The sequence below is a fragment of the Phyllostomus discolor genome, chromosome 2 (genome assembly GCF_004126475.2).
Source record: "Phyllostomus discolor isolate MPI-MPIP mPhyDis1 chromosome 2, mPhyDis1.pri.v3, whole genome shotgun sequence".
In the NCBI taxonomy this organism is placed as follows: Eukaryota; Metazoa; Chordata; class Mammalia; order Chiroptera; family Phyllostomidae; genus Phyllostomus; species Phyllostomus discolor.
This window is the reverse complement of record NC_040904.2, coordinates 183440752-183459027: the sequence shown is the minus strand read 5'-3', so window position 1 is coordinate 183459027 and position 18276 is coordinate 183440752. Positions and strand designations below refer to the sequence as shown.

The following is an 18276-nucleotide window of genomic DNA, read 5'->3' as shown; positions in this document are numbered from 1 at the left end:
AAGAAACAACATTATGAAATCAATTTTAATAATCATAATTTAAATTTAAAAAAAACACTGAAAATAAAGTTTTAAAGAACATACCAGGATTGTGGATACGATCCAAAAGCTTCACAGAGCGTGCACTAACGACACCCCCAACATGCACAAGAAATCCAGGAGGAAATGCCGTCAAGGTAAAAAATGGAAATTCCTAGTAGAAAGAATAATGGAAAAGTGTAACTGACCATGTGTGAAGTACAAAACATTTGCTTGTTAAAAACTTTGTCATAACAAACCAAATTTCATCCTTTAACAAAAGGTTACCAATTATGCATGACACATGCTTTGTAATTAAGTTTCTTTGGATGTTTCTAGACTTCTGAATCCATTTTCCCATACACATCATGTTGTGTGCAATCCAAGCACTCTTTTACCAATTCTCAGTGAGAAAAAGGTTTTCAGAGTTCCAATCTGAGGAAGAGTTACACTTTTCCTTCCTTGGAAATGAGATGAGGGATTCCCTTACCCTTCTACCCCATGTCTATTTTTTAGTGGGACAGACTTCACATATCCAACTCCAGGCAACTGCTAATGGCTCTGAAGGCCTGGGGAGAGAGATCTGAAAGAATGTGGGTCTAAGGGGAAGAGAGTGAGAGGTTGAGTGCGTGGGCTAAGAAATACATAGGAAGGCAAATATAGGGCAGATTATCAAGTTGAGATGCACAGGGAATCGCTATCAATACCAAGGCAGCAGGAGAAAATGTAAGTATAAAGTATATCATAAAGTATATTAAGGAAGAGGGGAGGTAAGTACAGTAGATGCCTGCAAGGCAGACAATACAATTCCACAAGTTCTTCAAAGCCTTATTCTTCCCTTCTCTCTCAAGGACATCAATCTTATCAACTTAAAGACAAAAACATGCAAGAGAAAAATGGTAGAGAAAGGAAATTCATTGAAATAGTACCTAGGAAGAAAGGGGAGCTCCTGTAGCTACCCACATATTGAAGTCTCTCACATTATACAAATTGCATGTGGGTCAGGGAATCTAAACATCTGACTTGTCTGCCACCAAGATTAATGTAGCTCACTTAAGCAGAAATCACTTACCAGCAGCCTCAGCTATTCAGAAACTAATTGAGAATTGGAAAGTAAGCAAAACAGGGCTCTCAACAATACAAGGAACTGTTACAATTCCAAGTACTAAAGTTTATGTACTTTATTCATAAGAGATCCCCACAGATCATATTCATAATGTGGCATATAGCAATTATAAATATGTAACTTTAGGGACATATTCTAAAATCTATCAGTATTTTTTTTCTAGACCACAGAAGATTAAATGCAGCAAATAAAAGCTGGACGATAAAGAGGTATGAAATACAACTAGAAACAAGTACATTAAAGCAGCAAGATTACTGAATGGAGAACACGAACTTCAAGCACAGAGAATACAAATTCATCAAAGCACAGTTCACAAAGCATAGCAACTTGGAGTCATTCAGCACAAAGGCAAACAGTCTGGCACACCTCGGTACCTGGGGAAGATACAGTATGAAATGTGTGTGTATAGAATTATAAATTAATTCAGATAGAATTTAAAAGAATCAGTAAGGGCAAGAAAACCAAGGCTATGTAAAAAAAATAGTAAAAAAACAGTCTATGGAAGTGTGTAGGCTTTGCCCAGATGATAGAGAAAAAGGAAGACGAGAGAGAAGACAGAGGGGAATTTTACATTAATGTATTATATTTGGTCAAAAGGCTTCTTTATTGCCAACTAAAATTTTTTTAAGAAAGATTTTTTTTTAAATTAAAGTTATTGGATTGACATTGGTTAATAAGACATCTGAACTTTTTAAAGATACGTTTTAAATAAGAAATGTCAAGGTAAAATTTTGTTACTAGAAACTTGAGCATTTCACCTAATAAATTAAACCTTTATTTTTTTTCAATTCTAAGAACAAAAGTTTTTAATTTCCTCAAAACAGTGAGGCATAGTAAAAAAAAAACTCATTATGTTTACTCTTTACACTTAAATATTCTAAACATTCTGGACAAGAGATACTGAAAATAAAAGTTTTGTCAGTTAAGTGGGAAGCAGTATTTCCTTCTAAAACTGAGAAATAAGTGGGTAAATTCACATATTAAGAAATCTCTTTATATAAGATTTTAGGTATGAAAAAAAAATGAATCAGGCTCTGGCTGCTGTGGCTCAGTGGATTGAGTGCTGGCTGACCTGCAAACCAAAAGAGTACTAGATCAATTCCCAGTCATGGCACATGCCTGGGTTTAGGGCAAGGTCCCCAGTTGGGGGCATGCGAGAGGCAACCAACTGATATATCTCTTGCACATCGATGTTTCTCTCCCTTTCTTTCTCCCTCCCCCTACTCTCTCTAAAGGTGAATAAATAAAATCTAAAAAAGGAAAAAAGAAAAAAATAAATCAAAATGATTTCTTGATTTGGGATTCATTGACTCTTATTCCCAAATCTCAGAAGATGGGATAACCAGGCCAGAGGAAAAGCATCTGGAAGTGCTCACAGCAGAAAAAGGAGAGGAAGAGCTGCCCAAAGAGACAGAGACCTACTCTGCAACTTCACCTCTGTCCTACATGTAGTCCCAGTTCATCCAATCAGCATACCCACTCTTACTGAACACACATAGTTTAACCTAGAGTAAATAAAATGACATCATTATTCAACCAAAATTACATCTTCAAACAACCTTTCCAAAAAGAGCTACTCCTCATATCTATCTGCAGATATGACGCTCAATACCTGTGATCTCCACCATCGTCACCAGCAACTATTATGGAGTACTTACAATGTGCCAGCCCTAAGCAAAGTATCTTATTTTAAATAAAGATTTTATGTATTTATTTTTAGAGAGTTGGGAAGGTGAGGGAGAAAAACATCGATTTGTGAGAGATACATGGATTGGTTGCCTCTTACACACCCTCAACTGGGGACCTGGCCTATAACCCAGGCACATGCCCTGACTGGGAATCAAACCAGCAACCTTTTGGTTCACAGGCCAGCACTCAATCCACTGAGCCACACCAGCCAAGGCCCTAGGCAAACTATCTTAAAACTAAGTTTTATAATCTTCCTCATACCCTAGAGGGAGATATTATTATCTCCATATTTTAGTGAAAAACTGAGCTCAAGAGGGCCTATACTCTTTCTGAAAAAAAAAAAACAAAAAAACCTTATCATCTGGCTTCTTATTATTTCTGGTTAAAACATTAAGGTAAAGAGTTGGTTTTAATCTCTAGTCTATTATTATACCTGATGAATTTATAGGTTCTCTTCTATTGAAAAGGACAACTTCCTTAAAATCAGCCCAAGCACACCCTGTTTTCAATGCTCAGGTGAGACTTTCAGGGACTGTGGAAGACATTTTCTCTGGAAAATCCTTATATTTAAAGTATCTTGCCCTGTGGTACCTAGGTAAGACTTCATATGTTAATGCTTCCACATAAGCCAAGTGCATGCAGCATAAATCTATTAATAGCATGTGCTCAAGACAGGCTAGTTGAAAAATCTGAGAACACAAGGGAGTATCTCCTTGAAGATTTAGATAGGATTTTTCTCAGAAGATGTTTAAATAATCAAATATTCTTCTTCTTATCCCAAGAGACCAGAGTAAACTTTCTAGATATATAACTCCATGTCAGATTTCTATGATTTACTATATAATTTTACCCCCACTTCTAAAAAGATAGTAATTTATCAAGCAAGTTTGCTTTTTATCAATGTTTCCCCCAAGTGTGTTCCTCACTAAGATATATTTAAATGAAAGATTACATGATAAAATACATTTTAAAAACACTAGGTTAAACTAAGGTTTCTTTATTGAAGAAAAATATACATCCCAGAATCAACAAAGTAATTTCATTTTTCTTACAGGTGAAAGAAGAGTCATATTGAAAAATATATCTATTTTTAATATATATAAAAATATCTACTTGGCTTACATTAAATAGTTCATGAGCGAAATCTAAATCTAAATAAAACTTTTAAATCCATTTCTCATTTCCCAGTAATCTGACATCTGTTATCAAGATCTTGTCAACTTACTTTTTTAATTGCTTTTGTGAGAGAAAAAAATAACATTTTTCAGAACTGCTATTTGAATAACCCATTAAATAAAGGATGTTGGACAAATAAAGTTTCTCTCCCCCCCCCCCCAAAAAATCCATACAATTTATTAAGGATGACAAGGGGTAGAAATAAATATTTTTAAAATAAATGTAAATAATGATACAAGTAGCCTAGGTTCAACTTGATCCAGTGTTCAACTTCAGAGTTAAGGCATATATGAACACATACGGGGAGAATTCTTCATACTTTGGTACAAATATTTCCCAAAACAAAGCCACACTGTTGTTAGCCACAGATAAATGGTAAAGTCAAAAATGATGATGTTTTTGCTATTTATTTTGTACAAGGGTAGAGTGGTGGTTTCATAAACTCAAGTAACTAATGCTACAAGGTTAGATTATGTAAATACATTGCTAACTATGTTGTACAAGATTGTAAATGAAAACTATAACTCTCTACACATTTGCTGTTAATTTTATGAAGATTATCTAGTAATATATACCCAATGTGCTAATGTGTCCAAAATTTTAAGACTGCTTACAAGCATATTTGAAAACATAAATTTTATTGAAATCAAATCCAAAACAATTTTCATTGATTCAATTTTTTTTTAAAGCTAGATGCTTTTAAAAGTTCTCAGTACAGAGAGTAAAGTCACAGACACAACATCTGAGCAAAATCTCCTTACATCAAACATCAAAGTGACCCAAGTTTTTCTGTTCATATGAATTCTAGAATGATAACCAGATTCCAGGTTATCCTATTAGATAACTAGGTACCTAGTTATCTAATATTCCTAGTTAAGGGACTCTGCAGGGCAGGTGTGTCAAACAAATTTTCACCAGGGGCCACATTAGCCTTGTGGTTGCCTTCAAAGGGTTGAAATAATTTTAGGACTGTGTAAATGTAACTACTCCTTAACTGTTAAGGAGTTGAAATTACATTCACCCCTTTGAAGACAACCTTGAGGCTGATGTGGCCCCCGGTAAAAAATAAGTTTGATATCCCTGGTGTAGAGAATGTAAAACTGGGATACGGAGGAGGTAACAGTATACTGGACTAAAAAATAGTAAGTGGACACATACACCTTCACTCTGGCCCTCTTCTCCATCTTTTTAGTCATTCTCTAGATTTGATTTGAATGTTTATGTGGGCTTTTTATGACTGCAAACTGTGAGAATAGCTGAAAGGCAATTGCTGCTTGATAGGATATAAAGCCAAGAACTGGGTACAGCTAAAGGCTCATCACTCTATAGCGATCATCTTAGTTTAGTTCTGCTCTCTCCAGCCTTGTCTAAAAGGCAAACAGTGTACACACAGATACTCTCAGCACGAGGAAAGAAAGTTTAAAGAAAATAACTTGTATGAGTGCAATAGAATCTGAAAAACACTTTTTGAGGATTCTCAAAAGCCAATGTCTAAAAAAAAACCACTTTGTTTCATAAAATGAATCCTTTTATAGGTATTTGCTGTGTTGCATTTTTATAATTATAAACATTAAAATGGCAATAAATACATAACTATCAACAATTGAATCTAAAAAAAACAGACTAAGCAAACAAGCAGAAAAGAAATAGAATCATAGATATGGTGGCCAGTGGGGAGGGAAAATGGGGGAAAAGGATTAAGAACTACAAATTGGTAGTTACAGAACAGGCAGGGGGTTGTTGAGAACAAGCATAAGAAATGGAGCTGCTACTGTCGCAGGTTCGATTCCCAGTCAGGGTACATGCCTGGGTTGCAGGCCATGACCCCCAGCAACCACACATTGATGTTTCTCTCTCTCTCTCTCTTTCTCCCCCACTTCCCTCTCTAAAAGTAAATAAATAAAATTTTCAAAAAATTAATATAAAAAAGAAAAGAAAGAAATGGAGCTGCCAAAGAACTTCTATGCATGACCCATGGACATGAACAAAAGAGGGGGATCACTGGAGGGATTGGGGGGGGTGGTGGGAGGGACAAAAGGGGAAAAATTGGGATAACTGTAACAGCATGATCAATAAAGATAAATCAATAAAATCAGTAAAAATAAAAAAGAAAATGCTAGTGTAAAATAGAACTTGTAAAAGAAAATTCTGTAAATCCTTACAACTTCCAAATCAGACACAATGAGAGCTATGACACTGTGCCTTAAAATTACTGACATGACATAAAATCATGCACTGCATTAGTTAAGTGTTAAAAAACAATAGCCTCACAATGCTATTAAATTAAAAGAAAACAAACTTTGCATTACAAAAAGAAAACAGCTGGCGACATTTGTTAAAAGCTTAAATAAAACGTAAATGATTCAGATTAAAACTAGGAAAGCTACCAAAACAAGAAACAGGCTCTCACACGTGTTTAGGGACATACCCGCCTTCTACAGAACCTATGAGGCGATCCTCCCTTAGCATTGAAGTTTATAAAAAATAAAAATAAAAAGAGAAAAATCATCCAAAACTTTAACTTTTCATTTTCCATTTAGCACATTCAATGAAATGTTAAACTAATAAAACTTAAAAGAGATGTAGTCAAATAATCAACAACCACATTATTTATGTTAATCTCTAGAAATATAGACTCTGAGCATTTCTTACTCCTAGGAGATTATCCAGTGATAAAAATAAGCTCAGCAAATAAATACACTAAATTATTTTATTACTAGTTAATATACTAAATTATTTTAATATTATATGACTAAAATTTGGGGGGGAAAAGTATTGATTATTTCCTTTTATATATTACAATTTTAATGTAAAATTAGAACAAATTTCACCATTCAATGGATATCTACAAAGAGACTACTTCTAATAAAAGACTGGAAGACAAAACAAAAATAATTATAGAATTATTCCAAATTAAAAGTAATTATTCATAAACAAATAACTTTGATTCCTTAAATACAGTTGTTTTGACTTTGAAATTACAATATTACAGATAACAAGTCCAAAATCAGTACGGAGATAAGTTATAATAAGTACATGGAAGATCGATAATACAGTCTTATTAACAGTGTAAGAATAAAGAATGTTGAGTGACTCTTACCCTTTGTTCCAATGCTGACTGAGTCTGTTGTCTTAAAAGAGCTTTAAACGGCCCCCCTTCTTTTCCAGCACTACCACTTCCCATTCCTACAGAACATCAGTACATAAATAACCAACAAAACAACTACAGAAGCAGAAAGATTAATTGCATTCATCTTCATAAATATCATGAGTCAAAACCTGTTAAAATGATCCAAATGTTTAAAGTATTTGGGATGGTAGCTAAGCACATATTTTACTTTATTTTATTCACAAAGTTCATTTTAGAAGCAATATATCAAAGTTCTACTGATCATAGCTAGTTTTAAACTTCATTTGTTCTAAAAATTATTTTTTAACTAAATTAAGGTGTTGAATTTTTGTATAATATTCAATTTTTAAAATTGAGTCTTCTAATAAAAAATAATCATGATAGTACTAATTACTTATACTAACAATTTAAGAATACCAAAAGAAATAAGAGCAACATTAAATGTCTGTTTAAAAGTAAGTATAGTAAGGAAAAGCACTAATTGTGCTTATTTCAAATATTCCAAAATTCTCTAAAGAGCATGAATTTTAGGCAATTTTGAAATACAGTCAAATTCATTAACTTCCCATTCCTAAACATAACAGTCATGTCAAAACAATATTAATATACATAGTTTTCCACACTCATTTGCAAAAATCAACATAAATTTTTTTGAAAACTAAAAATCACAAACATGTAATAGACACATCACAAATGTACAGTTATGAATGAAATAATTTTATTTCCCAAGTTCTTAGGTGTATTTTTAAAGGCTTAAATTTAAATTTCTTTCCCTACCTAACTTTAGTCTTTTGATAATACCAAGAGACCAACTACAGTCAAAGAATTACAGAAAGCGGAGGACTAGTGAGAGACCAGTTCTCTGCAAGCTAGAGTTACTACTTCAATTCTATCCTTTCAAACTGAAAAAGTATATAGTCCTATTCACTATGACTCTAAAAAGGAACTAATTTACTTTTACATTTTTAGCTGTTCTTGGATAAGGAAACAACAGTTAGCATCTGTATAGTCCCATTCTGTTCTTTTATTTTTTTAAAGGAAATTTATTTTTCTTGTAGTAACCTAAACATGATTTTTAGAGACTATACAATACTAAACACAGAAATGAAACTAAGATCTTTATATGAAGCATACTGAAAGCTATAAAATAAAATTTTGTAGAGATAAATGAAATATCAGAAAATACAGCAGAATAACTTGAAAATTAAAGCAATAGACAGAAAAAAACTGGATAATGAAAGAATATTACCAAATGAGACTTAAACTGATTCAAACAGAATAATTTACTAATGTAACCATATGGTTTAGCAATGTGATGATACAGGTCCAATGTGAATAGAGTTGGTATGAAGGAAAAGAAAGTACAGCATCTAATATAGAAACTCTAGTAATGAGAACATAATAATAATTGTAAATACGTATGTCTATTTTCCTTAGACATATTACTTTTTAATATATAATTTTAGCAGAATATTTACAATTATCTATCAAGTAATCCTCAATCATGTCCTCATGATAACGCTAATACCTTAAATCTGTCTGCCAGTAAGAAAAATGACAAGTACATCCTACATAAAATTCCCACTACTTCTTTGTAGTATCAAAAATGATTCAAAATAAAGGGATTATAAAGCTGACATAATGTGATCCTACCAGAAGCAGCCAGGAACAACTCTTCACTGAAAGAAACACTTTTCCTCAGAACTGGGCTGACAAGGCTAGAATGATGAGGGGGAAGGCTAGATTCCGAGAGGAGGAGACGGGACTTTCTAAGATGAAGGGAACCACAAGAGAGAGAGGGGGAGCTGGGATACAGGTAAATCCTAGGACTCTGTGGGTAAGGTGCTGCGGAGGAAAGTAGTAGAGAAAAGATGTAGATTCAGAAGATGATCAGAAAATGCAGGATAAGGAAAGCAATGATGAACCAAAACATAACAGTAAAAATGATTTTTAAAATGCATACACAAATTACACTAAGCATATGAAGACATTAGCAAGACATCTACTCAACATAATATAAATAGGATACAGTCTACAACTGAACAAAATCTTTACAAACTTTGCATTCATTAAAATTTTTAAATCAGTTACACAAGATTTTATGCCATTCTAATAACTTTTAGTTGATTTCTTTAAAACACGTCAAGAATAGTTGCCTTCTTTTGCTTAAGAATGTATAAGATTAAAAAGTGCTGCATTTTACAAATTTTAAAAGCCAAAAGCTTGTTGTCTCAAATATAAACACTTATTTAAAGTGGTAAAGTACAGCTCTTCAAATGTTACTAAACAAACACACACCAAAAAACATATCCCTTATGAGTATTTAAATTGAATACCATAAAAAAAACAAATAGTACCATGTTAAGCATTTGCCATTATTAATTTTAAATAAATAAAATATTAAGTTCTTTCTGTTCAGCTTCAAGACATTAATACTTTTCTTTTCCTCTAAAATTTTAAATACTCAAATTTGACCATAGTACTGCTTGCATTTACAAAGAGTTGAGTACCGAAGGGGCAAATACCCTCTGGGTCATAAAAACCATACATGGGACATGGGTAAAAGCCTAACTAAAAAAGGTAAAAATTAAGCCCTGGCTGGCATAGCTCAGTGGATTGAGCGCGGGCTGCGAACCAAAGTGTCGCAGGTTCGATTCCCAGTCAGGGCACATGCCTGGGTTACAGGCCACGACCCCCAGCAACCGCACATTGATGTTTCTCTTTCTTTCTCCCTCCCTTTCCTCTCTAAAAATAAATAAATAAAATCTTAAAAAAAAAAAAGGTAAAAATTAGCTTTAGGCAGGTATAAGATCAATATCCTAATACTAGCATTCTAAAACTCCATTGTGATTAGTTGAGTACTTGGAAAAAATATGAAAATAAAACCATAACATATCAAAAATTAGAATCAACAGAAATAAATCAGTATGATTTTTTTAAAGAAAACAAGAGCTATTTGAAAACCAGCTGATAGCTTTAACTACAAATGGAAAAACAACTTTCTCAGTCTAAGGTTTATTAACTTGATTCTATTTTTTGGCTTCCCAGTTTACATATAATAAATAGATAATAATCAGCTTATCTATACCCACTATTTCTCAAAAGACTGATTTTGGATGTAGTTAAATTGGAAAGCAGAGAATTATGAAATACACACTAAGCTACAGTTTTAAAAATTGTAGAACAATCATATTTGCCATTTTATTTTTTAAATATACTTCTTAAAGATTTTATTTACTCATTTTTAGAGAGAGGGGAAAGAAAGGAGAAAGAGAGGGACAGAAACATCAATGTATGGTTGCCTCTCACACACCCCCTACTGGGGACCTGGCCTGCAACCCAGGCATGTGCTCTGACTGGGAAATTGAACCGGGATCCTTTGGTTCTCAGACCCACGCTCAATCCACTGAGCTACACCAGCTAAGGCAATATTGGCATTTTAAATCTCCATGAGAAATGAGAATGCTCCTCAGAGTATTAAAAAATACTCAGGGGTTCATGAGAAAGCCAAAGGACTAAAATGGCTAACATCCTATAAATTTGTTAATGAGGTAGTGAATAGTTACAGGCAAAACAAAGTAATTTATTTAGAGGTGGCTTAAAAATATAGAAACATATGAAAATATATTATAAATAAATTTTTTAAAAAACTAAAAAGTTGGAGATAGAAAACAAAATGCAAAAAAGTGCTCATTTGATAATACAACTGAATGCAAAGTAGGAAACTGAAAGAAGAATAGACTGGTCCAGTTAATTTATTACTTCACAATCTTTACTAGTCTTGGTGTTTATGGTGAATTAAAGAAAAAGAAACAGAAACCAAGAAATACTTTGAAAAGTTTATCTGTGGTATGGCAAAGGAAAATAAAGATAAGAATATTGAAAAGTGTCCTGGAATACACAAATAAATAGCCAGTAGACAAAGCTTTAAAAATACTTTTAAGAAAACTGTTCCTTCAAATACTATCCTAAGTCTTTTATCTTTCTTATTTTGATTGTTATGAATTCAAGGCCAAAATCTCATTCTTTACTAAAAAACAAACAAAACAAAACAAAACATAACAAAAAACAAAAAGAAAGAAAACCCCTACTATTTGAGTATGGTTAAAACGCTACATGACAACACATCCATTGCTATCAAATATCAATCATATTTAGATGTTACTCATAATTATGTATATGTAAAAATAAAGCTATTCTTTTCAAAGAAGTACTCATATAAATAACTACATTTATAAAAATAGATATTAAATCTACAGGCTTATTCTTTTAATACCCTTTATTTTGGAAGTAGCACTGGTTCTAGAATAAGATTTCCTTTACATTGCCTTCATAAAATCAAAGGTCCTTTTATAAATTTCTAGTCTAACACAAAAATAAGGTTATTAAAGATAAATTTAACATAACACAAGAACTATGCAAAATGTTTTAATCAATCTGGCAAGGAAACTGCCAGACAAAAATAATATTTACAAAAATTGTAAACTATTAACTTTTAAATGTTTTATTTTTTATTTTTCTCAAGAATAATAACTTAATGATTAAATAAGTTAATTCTATTTTATGGAACAGAAAACTAATTTAATTTTTAATCATTTTTATCATAAACCATATTAATAAAAACTCAGATTATCAAAACATACATAGGAGGGGAAAATTATAAATTTCATACACTGAGATAGAGGCAATAATAAATAAAGCGAAGCTGCTCTTTTCTAATATACAGAATAAGACAAGAGAAAACAAATGTTTTAAATAACAAAAAGTTAACAGATATATGCATTCCAAAATAACCACTTTAGACGTTAAAATTTTTTTATAATTAAATCTTACAAATAAATTCAGAAACAGAAACAATGAATTCAAAATGCTTATACTGCATGAGGAATTGGATTGCAAGTTATTAGTGTTACTTTCTATTCACATAGATGTTCATTCAAGATGTTATTCCTCTTAATTTAAGCCTGAAATGAAAAATATCTACATGCAAAAATAAATCCTGATTTCATATCTATACTATGATTAAATCAGTAAAATGCAGCTCTCTGATCATGGTAACTGTGAACTTTACAAAATTTTTATATTTTAATTGTAGTAACTGAAAATGATCACTATTCACATTATCTTTTAACTGAAATGCCAAAAACTGGAGAAAAGGCTTGGATGGAAAGCTAACAAGGAACAGAAACAAATTAGAAAAAAAACAGAAAAAAACAAAAGGTGGGTGGAGGTGCCTTACCAGTTTTGGGTGTCAAACTCAAATCTGTGTCAGAAGAAGAGGACTGTCGACTGTAGGACTTGGAAGGTGAAAAGGAATAAGTTTGGTTTTTCAGAGGGGTGGAGGGTCCTGATGAGTGAGTATTGGGGTTGGGATCTTCATTGAAGGGAATCCTGCCAGAAGAAGGTGGAAAAATATTAAGTAATCATGTGCCAAAGGACTTGATGGAAGGCAGCATGATCCAAACACCAGGAATGTATTGGGGCAGGGCCAGCAGTCATTTCTTAAGTGTGGAGCTGGGTCTGAGGCCAAAGTCAACCAACTGCTGTTTAACCATTCATCATTCTTCAGATAAGTAATTATCTGCATTGAAATAGTTAATAAGCCAAGTAAAAAAGCAAAAAAAGTATGAAATGACAGACTAAGGGTGAGGGATAAAAATATTAAAAAAAGAAATAAACAAAAACTAAATACATGACTGAAAATACTTTCAAATAAACAATGCTTTTTTTAAGTTACAAAAGAAAAAATGATGAGACTGCAAATGGTGTGTGTAAATATTCACAATGTTTTTATATTTGCACACACACAGATATTGTCAAAAGAAAAATGTTTCCTTATCCTATAGCATCAAGAGTGCCACAGCTAAAAACACAGCAGAGAGGAAAATTAATACAGCTACACAGAAACATTGCATTTTACGCACAACAGTTGCTTACCTGTTTTCCAATAGCTCTCTTCCACAGAATGAAACAGACCCTACCTTAACAAATTTTGTATAAAGAAAATGAGCAAATCAGAAGCTTTGGTAGCTATTTTCTTTAGAATCCAATCATCAAATTTTATTCTAACCAAATGTAGTTGAAATGTCAAAAATATATACTGGAGGATTCTTCCAAAAATGAACAGTACACATACACAAGACAGGGTTCTTACACGATCTGTGGAAGGGACTTTGGAAACTGGAAGAACACTTTCACTCCCATGTAGTTAGAACCTCTGTGGTGGCTAAATACAGGATTTCTTCAGGAGGAAGCCAAGACTTGTGGTACCTGCCTGCACTACCTGCCTGCCTGCCCTCTGCAGCCACTCTGCCCGTGGCTTGCCTTCCCCAGTGCTAGAGTCTCAGCAGTCTCGTACCAGTATAGATGAGAGTGGGAACAGACACAGAGAAGTTCTGAGTAAGCCGTGAGCCAGTAGCAGTATGAATTGGGCTGTTGTGAGTCGAGCGGCATCCATGGCTTGGAGGATGAACCAGCGGAGACCTGAGGGAATTTTTGATCAAAGTGGAAGAAAAGAAAACAATACATACAACAGATAGCAAAGTTATGTTAAAATAATTTCAAAGGAGCTTTAGTTAGGGGAGAGGAATTATTTTTTTAGTCCCTAGCATGCAAAAAAACAAGCTGGGAAAATTTTTTTAAAAAGCTAAATATTCATTCATTAGGATATAGTTATAGTTTTAAAGGATCACGTTAATAAATTAGGACTAGAATATGAAAAATAGCAAGCAAAATTTTCAGGAGAATTAAATTTTTTAAAAAGACTAAGATTTGGATAGAAGTTGCTTTAAAATGTTTATTATTTGATCAACATAAAGGTTACTACACAGTATTTTAGGGAGAAAATACCCATAAAAGTGAAAAGTCAAATATAAAGTTCTTATATTACCTTTGAAACTGAGATATGAATAATTGCTGATATAATTAATTATATTTCCCATAAAGAAAGTTTTACTAACAAAACCTTCTGTCTAGAACATCAAGATAGGTGTACTTAAGAATAAGAAAGGTGATAGCATAAAGAGAAATAACTGAATGGATATAAGTGAATATAAAAATTGTGGATTTTAGCACAAGTATATAGCTTAAATCCAAGTTATATTGGGAAAAAAGCAAAGCGAGGAAACACTGCTTTTAAAAACACATTAATAATGCAATGTAAATGATTTTTGTCTAATTCTCTCAAACAGAATATGTTAAACTTAAACAGATAAAACTATATTCTGAATTTAAATTTTGTAAGATATCAACTTATGACCTGCAAAAGACTACATTATGTGCATGTATGGATGTATTTAAATCAGTTACACAGGTATATATTCATATATAACATTTCAAATTTTCACAAAGAAATTTGGCTAAAAGGACACAGTTACATTGGATGGGGAAAAAAGGTATATTATATAAATAAGAATCCTGGACTTCATACTAGTAATTATTTCACTATCCACTGACTTTGTTTATGCACAGTAAGGTGAAAAGAATTATAAGTGAATACACTGAAAAACTATCATATCCCCATTTTTTTAGAATTCACATTACAAGCAGGTCAATAGCCCAACTTTTCCTGGTATTTTTCCTTTTGCATTGCTAGCAGACATTCCCAACAATCACAATTTGTCAAGGCTCAAACATGAGCTATCATTAATTGTCAACAATGGTCTACAGACTACTTTCTGAAAATATCACTGATTTTACAACATGACAAATGTTTCTGATTCTGTTGCTAGTTTAAATTTAAAATGTTTTTAATATAACTGATCAAAATCAAACATCTCATTGGTGACTTATTTGTATACAAACTGAATAAGGTTTTATTTTTGCTTTTTTCTTTCTCTGTTGAAGTGACTATGAATCCATACAAAGGAGAAATTATGGCTAAAGTCTCTTAGAAAGTACTTTCTAAAGCAGAAAAGCAATAAATCATACTTAAATGTATTTTCTACCATCAAGATAGTTCACCTAGGAAACACCAAAAGTATTTATATTGTACATTACATTGAGCATCTAAAAAAGAAAAAAAACTGATGGAGTAGAACACACCATTAATAAAAGTAAAATAAAATGAATAAACTAAAATGAACATTGTAAAATGTTCAAATTATGATATCACATTAATATCCAAGTATACTGGAGCATCATCATAATGTATCCTTGGAGTTTTAATTCCTATCCGTCTCCTCGCATGAAATACTCTAGTGGCACTTCTAATATCAATCCATTCAAACAGGAACATAATCCAAACTACCTTTTATCAAATACCTGCCTAGAAACAATATGTTATAATTAAATACCAGAATAATTATAATCAACTGAATCCTAAAACAATTTTAAGCTAGCATGCAAATTGGTTCATTATCAAAAACACAAAGAAGCTAGTTAAAATAAAGCAGCCTGAATATTGAGGTTATTTTTTTTTTTTTAAATAACATGACTCAGGTAGTAAGATGTCTTTCAGAAAATCTTAATAAAGCAACTTAAATTCTTCATAATGTGAATATTTAAAGGCAAATGGCTATAACAAACTTAGAAAGGAGAAAACTTACACAAACCCAGAAGATTTACATTACTGAAACAGATCTCAGAAGGGAGAGGGGTGGGGGAGTGGAAGAGATTAGCCAAAGAACACATATGCATATATGCAAAGCCCACGGACACAGACAACAGTGCAGTGGGGGCCGTTTGGTGGAGGGAGAGAAGGGGGAGGGAGAAATGAGGGACATCTACAATAGTGTCAACAACGAATGTTCCCCTACTACCCATACATCATTCTAAGGCACCAACAGTAATATAACTTTTTCTTTCCACTAAGTAATTTAGTAAAAGAGTGAAACTTCAGCCACCACAGCTATGAAAGCCAGACCCCTTCAGTCAGTTGCAGATAAAGATGAAGGTGGCAGGAGGAGGAGGGATCCAGGTGCTTACTGAAATTTGCTATGGGAACACGAAAAAAAATCTGATTTCCCCTCAAAATCTACCCCTGCAATCTGACTTTACCTGTAGCAGCAGGCAGTTGATATATTTTAAAGGCACATTTTAAATGAAATATAAAGGAAATTCACTCTTCCAAGTTATTTAAAATGTATTTCACTTGCAACATATTTCCAAATAAAATTAAGAAATTCATTGTACTCTCTCTTGTGACCAAAATTTAATCCAAATAAATAAAGGCCAGCAGAAAGGAAATAATTAAACAAAAAGAATAAACTTAAAGAGGAAAATCTAATCTTTAAAAATATTGTTTAAAAAAAAAGTCTGTGATTATTTCCTAGCCAACCTTTCTTGACTACTGGTGAATTAGGAAACATTTAAGTTTTCTGACAACAGAATTCTGACTCCTTGATGAGACAGGAAAGGGGTCAGTAACAAATCCAACCTGCCACCTATTTTGTTAGGAAGTAAGTTTTGCTGAAACACAACCGCACTCGTTCATTTGCATACTGTTGATGGCTGCTTTCACACGACAGCAGCAGAGTTGCTGTACCTTCTGATCATTTACCAAAACAGCTTGTTGACCCTCGATCTAGAAGAATCTCTAGATGAGTGATTCTCAATGGAAGTACTAATGGCATTTAGGATGGAACACGTATCCCTGCACAGAGCTCTCCCTTGCCGTGCGGAACAGTCAGCTTGTCTCCAGCAGGACCACCTCCCTCACCCGTCATCAGGACAGAAAGTTTCCGTCTCAAACATTCCCTTTGACAGCACCAGCACCACCACGCTGAATGATGCCACACAGGCTGAATCCAGTCAACAGAAGTTTTGTGGGATGACACAGTTTTTTAAAAATGTGTGAGCCTAAATTCCTTTAGCTAAGGATCAGCAAACTCTTTTTTTTTTTTTTTTTTTGGTAAACAAAGATAGAAACTGTAGCCAGTGCCTGAAATAACTTACTATCTGGCATTTTACAGAGAATGTTTGCCAGTATCTGCTTTATACAGTCCCCATTATTAACTATATAATTATGACGAATTATTTATATAAACTACTTGGCCTCTGTAGACATTCAAGTTTGAGACCCCTGCTCAAGTCAATCTTTCCTGCTTTCTATGGTATTTTGCTAATAATAAGCATAACTGAATTATCAGGTGTAGGGTTTTAAGGACCCCCCAAAGAATAATTCCACATAATACATAAATATTCACTTTATGCTTTAGATACACAGTTTAAAGATCTGAATAAGTTTAATTTTATATTATTTTATTTGAATTTCATATTAAGGCTATAAATAAAATATTTGGACTATTTAAACAGTTTTAAGCTTGAAGTGTTGATAGTCATCTCTGATAAGAAAAATCACCATAGGAAAAAATGTATGTTGAACGACACTACCAAAATGTTTCAAATCAAATGAAAACGTACAGGTAAAAGAAAACAAGCTCCTTAAGATCAATTCATTGATTCATACTTACTCCTTCATTTCTTTGGATGGGGAATTACATGCAGGAAGGAATGCTGCTGGGCTACTTAATTTATCCAGCGTACACGCTGTTCCTATGGCTCGTACCACCAGACCAGATTCGCCTTCCAGATCAAAACACTGCAGGTATCCAACGACCGCATTTCCTCTCATTTCAAGCACTTTCAAGCCAATCTTCCTCTGCAGTTCACCTACCAAAAAGGAAGAAAACTCATTCTGCTTTATATCTCCACATTACATGACTTTAAAAGAATCTAAAATATCATGGATTTTTAGAACTTGAAGGAAACCTAAAAGGTTATCTGGTTCAGCATTATACTCCCAGGGAGGCAAGATATTATTAGCTACATTTTACAGATGTGGCAGATAAGGTTCACTCATTAATGAATTCATTTACCAAATAATTTCTGGTTGTGTACTATGTGCCTGGCACTCCTTTCTTCTAAGTGCTAGGTATACAGAGATGAACTAGAAAGATAAAGCTCCCAAATCTAGTGCAGTTTACATAATGGTGGAAGAAACAGATAGAAATCAAGTAAACAAATTATGCATACTACATATAACATATAGAATACATAGCATATAATATAGTCTAACATAATTATAACAATTTATGCATTACATATTACATATTATATAATACAAATATAAATAAACTAGAACATAATTAAATGTATTATTTAATATGTTACCTGTAATACATATTAAGTATGAATA

The 18276-nt window shown here is 32.9% G+C and overlaps 1 protein-coding gene and 1 long non-coding RNA gene across 2 annotated transcripts in view; one reads left to right on the top strand and one right to left on the bottom strand.

The window, feature by feature from the left end:
• C2CD5 (C2 calcium dependent domain containing 5) overlaps window positions 1-18276 on the bottom strand; it is an 88055-nt gene that overhangs the window by 49680 nt on the left and 20099 nt on the right. The window contains 5 exon segments of the mRNA XM_036019258.1: window positions 85-193; window positions 7110-7195; window positions 8793-8984; window positions 12379-12530; window positions 17552-17750. Of these exon segments, the coding sequence (XP_035875151.1) occupies window positions 85-193; window positions 7110-7195; window positions 8793-8984; window positions 12379-12530; window positions 17552-17750 (738 nt within the window).
• On the top strand, window positions 9580-10006 carry LOC118499119. Its single transcript, XR_004901637.1, has 2 exons — window positions 9580-9719; window positions 9922-10006. It is a non-coding gene; the product is annotated as an uncharacterized LOC118499119 (long non-coding RNA).